The sequence below is a fragment of the Trypanosoma cruzi genome, genomic scaffold (genome assembly GCF_000209065.1).
Source record: "Trypanosoma cruzi strain CL Brener 1047053516679 genomic scaffold, whole genome shotgun sequence".
In the NCBI taxonomy this organism is placed as follows: domain Eukaryota; phylum Euglenozoa; class Kinetoplastea; order Trypanosomatida; family Trypanosomatidae; genus Trypanosoma; species Trypanosoma cruzi.
The window spans coordinates 1-7,000 of NW_001849442.1; the positions used below are offsets into that span (position 1 = coordinate 1).

The 7,000-nt window shown below is 47.6% G+C and overlaps 1 protein-coding gene and 1 pseudogene across 1 annotated transcript, besides 3 other annotated features; both read left to right on the plus strand.

The window, feature by feature from the left end:
• Tc00.1047053508131.10 lies at positions 1-4,602 on the plus strand (annotated as a pseudogene; the record flags this gene model as incomplete).
• Positions 1-7,000: a sequence feature (heterozygous, Esmeraldo-like haplotype).
• Positions 4,957-4,985: a microsatellite.
• Positions 5,217-5,264: a sequence feature (GA-rich).
• Tc00.1047053508131.19 (hypothetical protein, conserved) lies at positions 5,396-7,000 on the plus strand (the record flags this gene model as incomplete). Its single annotated transcript, XM_799869.1, has 1 exon — positions 5,396-7,000. A coding segment is annotated over one exon (1,605 nt), but the record flags the coding sequence as incomplete, so codon positions are not given.

Here is a 7,000-nt window from a genome sequence, read left to right on the forward strand (position 1 = left end):
CGGCGACGGGAAGATTGAGCTCGAGGTTGTGAGAAAAGACGGGCGTCCCATTGTCTGTCGTCCAATCGATGTGAACGAGTTGCTCAGCAAACAGGGCCACACCATCGACCTGGGCGATGGTGTTCAGGTTCGGCTAGAGGAATACAGCAGCGACACCTTCTCCTCCTCGGAAGAAGGAACGGAGGAAACAGACAGCGAGGCGAGTGCAAGTGATAGCAGGACCAGCGACAGAACAAACGTCCCACCGGGACGGCGCAGGTTGACTGGACACGGTGCTGCTTTTGGCCTTCATGGAGGCGAGGAGAAGGCCAAAACGCAAAAGCTGAGTTTTCACGATCCGGGGCGTAACAAGGGAATGGCAGCGCAGCACGGGACAATAAGCGGCAGCAACGTTTCTGAAAAAGTGTTGCATTCTCGTCGAGATATTTGGGCCTCCTTTGCGCCCCCTATTGACCCGGAAAGAAATCATAATTGGCTCCAATCTACATCCATAATTCCAGGTGCAACTTCTAGAAGGTTCCGTTTACCCCCACTTATGTTGCATGCCACTGCGTCTTACCTCGGCCCGTCCGACCAAGGACAACGGATTCTCGTGTACGGAGGAATTACCAACTTTGGTAAAAAAGTCGAGAAGGAGCTTTACGAATTTTCTGTCTTAACGGGCCATTGGCGACGAGTTGAGGGTAAACATTTTTTTTTCCCTGGTAATTATGGCCATGCGGCGGTGGTTGTTGAACGTCTTCAGCGTCTCGTGGTGATTGGGGGTATGAGTCCTGGTGGACAGCCGGTTCAAGGAGAAAGATATTCGGATGAATTCTCCAAACTACGAAGCCGCATCCTTTTCCCATGCCAAGATAAAACTAAGACAAAGCGACCACCATCTGAGCGAATGGAATTTAAAGAATCCGAGAAACCGACGCTCTGGTCGCTTGCAATGCGGGTAGAAGAGGAATCCCCGATTGGGTTTATGCCGGTACTATTTGAGATGAACTTGAAGACTCTTCGTTGGCGGGTCGTCCAGACATCCCCTGAGATTCCTGTGGCGCTTCACACAGCCGTGGCAACTTCTAACACGATTTATTTGTTTGGGGGCGTGACGAATCGATTACTTGTTTCGGCACAGCTTATAGGGATCCATGCGGAGAACAATAGTATTTCGCTTATTCGTTCCTCTGCAGTGTCACCAAAGGCACGTTATCTTCACAGTGCCGCCATTTATGGGAACTGGATGATCGTTTACGGGGGATTTGATGCCTACAACGAACCACTAGCTGATGTATGGGCATTTGATTTGGTAAATGAGCATTGGGAACAGCTGGAGTGTCACGGTACGCCTGCCCGTGGTGCACATGCCTCTTGCATTCTGGGTTCAAGTTTGATTGTCATTGGTGGATTCGAAGGTGCCATAACAACTGAGACAAAGCCAACTAGTAGTATTTATGAGCTTCAGCTAGTACCAACGAGCACGGGACAATATCTCTGGAAAAAAATAACCGTTCGACCTGCAATACCACCACTTGCTTTTTCGGCTGCCTGTCACTGCGCCGATGATGTTTCCTTTATTGTGTACGGTGGTTGCACCGTCACTGGAATAAAGGCGAAGAAACGTCCGCCTGATTCCAAGAGAGTGGGTCAACTTGCATTCACCAAAAGTAGTGACGCAAGGAATATTTCCAGGCATGACAGTGATGGCAATGGTTACAATGACAATTTCTGGCAGGGGTTGGTTCCTGTGGATGACGGCTTTGCGTTTACGTTTCCGTTGAAAAAAAAGGATGCGACAGGCTCTCATGGGGATGGCAGCGGCGCATCGATACATGTTAATGAGTTGGGAGTGGTGACTGACCCCGAGGAATTGACGCCGGAGTTTAAGGCATTCGTGCGACGGCAGGAAGAATTTATCCTCAAGAAAAACGCATCCCGCTCTCAGGCAATGAAAAGGACAATACTTGACGAACTTGAGAACATGGAACCAAATTTATATTTGACGTCAGAGGAGATTGAGTTGCTCCTGGAAAAAGCAACCTCTTGTGCGAGAGCCTTACGGGATACAATATGGAGGCGATGCCGCACAACATTCCTGACAGAGAACAACGACTACAACACACTGAGAAATGCATCTCGGTTAGTCGCCAGATACGGGATGTCCTCATGTCGATGAAGGGATACGCCCCTGGTGTGACGGCTGTGAAATCAAAGACCCATCGGATAAAATCCGGGGAGAAGTTCGAGGATCATTCAGTTGCCAAACCATTTCGTCGTGTAATTGTCATGGGTCTTGTGAGGGAAATTAAAGCAGAACTTAAACGTATTCATAACTTGAATATCGTTCTAAAAACCGTGGAATGGCCTGAAAAAAAGGAATACTTGGATGCCGTGGACACGATGCAGGAACGGAAAACGGAGTTTGTGCAAGCTGTGAAGGATATTCTTGAAAAATACATTGAGCGGCGCGTAGAGTCTTTGATTTCCGCTGCGGATAAACAGAAGGATAACATGCGGCGATTGGCTGAAATTGTGGCGAAGATTCGGCATGAAAAGATATTTCAAACGGAAGGACCAGATCCACAGCGTGAGCGTGTGCGGCAGATGTGGAGCAAGGGAGGAGAAGGACAAGAAACTCCCCAGACAGATACCAAGCGCTCTGTCTCACGTAGTCATCATCATCACCGTCGCTCTCGCTCCACCGGAGCTGGCTATTACAAGGATGAAGCCAAGGCTGTCATCTCGCTGCAGCCGAAGGAATTACAAAAGCTACTGAAAAAAATACACCTTGTGCATAAAGTTGCTACATCATTTTCTTCTTACTGCCAGTCGAAGAAATCTGATGTGCAGAAGTCATCAAGTGAAATGCCGCCGCCGTCACCGTCAACGGCGACTCCTGCCCTTTCCAACCCAGAAACTCCATCCCTTGCTGTTCCTGCCGCACTTGCCATTGTGGAAACGGTGCCCCCTTCCAATGTTTTTCCAGCCACGCGTACGGCTGATGCAGATTTTGGGGCGGCTTCCCCGACTGAACTTGTTATACGACAATCGGATGCCATCCGAGAAGAGGCCATAGAAACAGCAAATTCTGTGGGCCAAAGCGTCAGTGCATTTGCAAGGGAGCTGGAAACTTCTTTTGAAGCGGATGCTAAGCCGAACTCCCAAACTGATGTCAATAAGGATGAGAAGAAGCCGACGCTTTTGTTTCTTTCTTCACTACGTCCTCTTCTGTCTTGCAAGATGCGGCTGGCACAACTCCGAGAAAAGATTTCTAGAATTCGCGTAAATCGTTGGGCCGTGGACGACGTTGCTGGCGCCCCTCAGGACGTGGAGGCTCAGAAACGCTGTGAGAAGTTATCAAAGTGTTTGTCCGCTCTTCTGCAACGCCTCACGGCGAGTTTTTTATCCAAAGCGGGAGCGAGACCCCCTCGCTTGACCTTCAGAAGAGCGCATTCTTCAGGTGCTTTGAAACCCCCATCGTCTTCTTTGGCTTCGCCCCCGCGCTCATCACCCTCCTTATTCTCATCGTCATCATCGCCGGCAACAGACAAGCATAGACGAGTATTGCAGGCCATGTCTACAGTGAGTTCAAGTGACGTTGCGGCGTTGGAAAATGGCGACGATTCTGCTCCGCAGGCGCAAGAAGAAACAACACAGCAGGAACCAGAAAAGCAGTCAACTTGCGTCTTTGGACCGCTCTCTACACCATTGATGCTTCTGGATACACCTCCTCTTTTAAAGGCTGCTGCGATGCCGGAAATACCCAGAACCATTTGCCTCACCTCAAACGAAGCGCAATCGCTTGTACCTCCATTTTGCACAACGAGTTCCATTTGTAACGAGGGTGCTATCATTCCATCTGTGAGGGATACAAAGGTCATTTCGAACACTCATCAGGAAGCATCCACCTGGTCGAATAAAGATTCTTCCATTATGGTTCCCTATAAGGAATTCTTTAACGCTGTGAGTTGCAAAGATTCATCCCAATCGCCACCGCCACGCATTTTTGTTTCAAAGGGTCCACAGACGACCACGGCTGCTGCGGCCATGGCTATACCGGCGGAGTTGCCACCATTCGGGGAGTCGTTGTCTGCCATTCATATTCGGTCAAACACAGATGGTGATAAAAATACTTCATCTTGTATGGTAAGCCTTTCCCCAGGATGTTTTCATGGATCTAGCACATCTGGTGTTGCGGTGGGCCCAATAAATTGTGTTGATCCCCAAAAAGAGGCGTTATGTCTTGAAGAGGATTACTTTTTGTTTGGTCGTCGTTACGCAGCGGAGCCTGTGGCTTCCCCGTGTGTTGTGGAAGATGCACGGAACCGACAGGTTCTTGCGGCCAAAGATTCTCCATTGGTGGTCAGGAGTATGCATGCTGTGAAAGTATCGCCACCTGTGGGTACGCCTGCGGCTCCCACTGTGACAGCACCGCGGAAACGAGTAGTGAATTCGATTTTTCGGAAGCATTTTACTTCTGGTTCTCAACCTGGCGCGCCCGAAGATGTCTCTGCGAAACCCCTGAAGAGGGGATTGTTTTCTGGCAAACTAACGCCCGGTGAGATGCACATCATACAGGCAAGGGAGCGTCTGCGTACCTCCTCATCACGGCGTTAATTAGCACACATTAAAAAAAAAAAAAAGGAGGGAAAAAGTAACTTCCTTTTGCTGTTTTATAGAAAAGAAATAGAAAGAGGCAAGTAAGAAAGAAGTACAGCTGTGGAATAGGCTGCAAATGAGAAATAGAAGAGCATAGACACAACACAGGGAGTAAATTCAGTAAGAAGGAGCGAAGGCGTTGAAGGGGGGAAACAACACAAAAAGAGGAGAGGAAAAAAAAAAAAAAAGAAAGTGAAGAGGAACAGCAGCCGTTACCGAATGGGGAAGTGGACACGGGAGATGGTAACAGTGATTCCTGATAACAGCCACAAGAATTGGGATAAAAGGAACCATCCCAATGGGTATTGTTCCTTTTTTTTTCTTTTTTTTTTTTTTTTTTTCCGTTTGTACGTGTCCCAACTTGCTTCTTCGTCTTCTTTTTCTTTTTTTTTGGGGGGGTTGACTTGCAGCTTTTCTCTTGCTGTTCTAATTGTCGACTCCATTCCCCACCCCAGTGCATTCCCTGTGAGAAGAAGTGAGAACAATACGTAAAAACAGAAGCATAGAAACGGAAAGGCTCTGGAGACAAGAGGGGTAGAATAAATTGAGGTTTATTTCTGTTCCAGCGGAGTAAAAGAAGAAGAAGGGGAAAAAAAAAAAAACAAGAGAAGAGAAGAGAAAATAAACACAAAAATACATACACTGAGAGGAACCGAGACGAAAAGGAAAAAAAAAAAAAAACAAGTGAAAAGAAGCAGAGGACTGTGGGTTAATTGTTTATTATAAAAGGGCGAGGAACGAAGAAAAACACATGCCGTTTTGGCGGCGGAGTCCATTGGCTCGTGAGTACGAGGTCACAAAACGACCCATTTTTTTACTGGATGGCTGGAATATAGTGCAAGGAACGGATGCTGCCGCATATGTCTCCGGCAGTGTAACAGACGGTGTGATGTATGGCACCAACGGATATCTGGGTGTTCGGCACCGCAGTGAATGTGAGACAGTCGGTTTCGAATCAAATGTCTTTGTGAATGGAGTATACCACAACGTTCCAGTTGATCGTCAAATTGATAGCGAAGCCCTACCTTACGAGATGCAGATGGGGGCCGCTGTTTGTACCGTCAATCTTGACTGCCTAATTGATGGCGATTGCGGTACCCTTCGGTCCGTGCCACCCCGACGGCTTGATTTGCGTAATGCAACGTATCACAGTGAATGCCGTGATGTAATGAGTGGGGATGGTGGATTAATGTTTGATGGAGATTATCGTCGCGTCGTTTCCATGAAAGAGCTGGACTTATGGGGAGCGGATATTGTTTACTCCAATTTTACTTTTGGTTCATCGCCATATGATCTTTACCTCGGTGAATCCCCCAATATTTTTTACTCAAACAATATGAACTCTACGAATCCGGATGCATCTCCCTCATATCTTTTGGAGTTTGTTGTGACAATCACCGTGGATTTGAGAGAGTGGGCTATTCTGCGAGGTGACAGTGTAGATGATATTTTGCTGCAGTCCCGCACCTCCGGCGTCGTGGAGAGCATCGTTACGCAATCCACCTGTGCTGTGGATTATGAAAACAGCTCCGTAAAAATTACCCCGGAGCACCAGCTACTGTGCGAGACGGGAGACCACGGTTTGATGGAGCAAAACTTTTCTGCGGCAGCCCTATCGTGTCCAAGTGACAGCGAGAGTGATCCCGGGTTTGGTGGTCGCATTATTTCTTCCTTTGAGAATCAAAAAAAGAAAACTTTATCTTTTAAGAAACGATTTATTATTTCCATCACTCCAGACACACTGCCAACGAGGGTGACGGTGACATATTTGGCCCGGCACCATAGCGGCGGTATCCCCTCCGCACGTTTATTCCCCACCATTTCAGAAATAATGGAAGATCAACGTTTGATCTTGAATGAATTCTGGGATCATTTTTTAATTGACTTGCAGCAACAAGAAGAATTAACACCGGATCGGCTACGTCTCTCCCTATTGTTCAATGCATTTCGACTGTTTTGTGTTTCCCATAACTTACATAACGGGCTACCACGTGGCGGTTGCTCGGCTACAAAAACGAGCCTTTTATATGATCTTCATCAGTACTTGTATCATGGTATATTTTACACATTGACTTCACCACCGCGCGCCCTGGCATTACTTCGGGGCTTGTATTCGCTTCTTCCCCAGGCAAGAGTCAACGCCCATCGTATCTCTCTCAAACATGGCGCTATTTTTCCGCGTAGTACAATTAAAGGAACGGAATGTGAGCAACACAATACCGTAAGCCAAGCACGATTACATGTGAATGCTGAGATTGGGTACATCATCAACTTTTTCTTTGCTGCTGTAGAGACTATTGACCAAAAAGACCGTCTATGGCTTTTAGACTTATGTTGGAACGGCACGTGTGTGGCC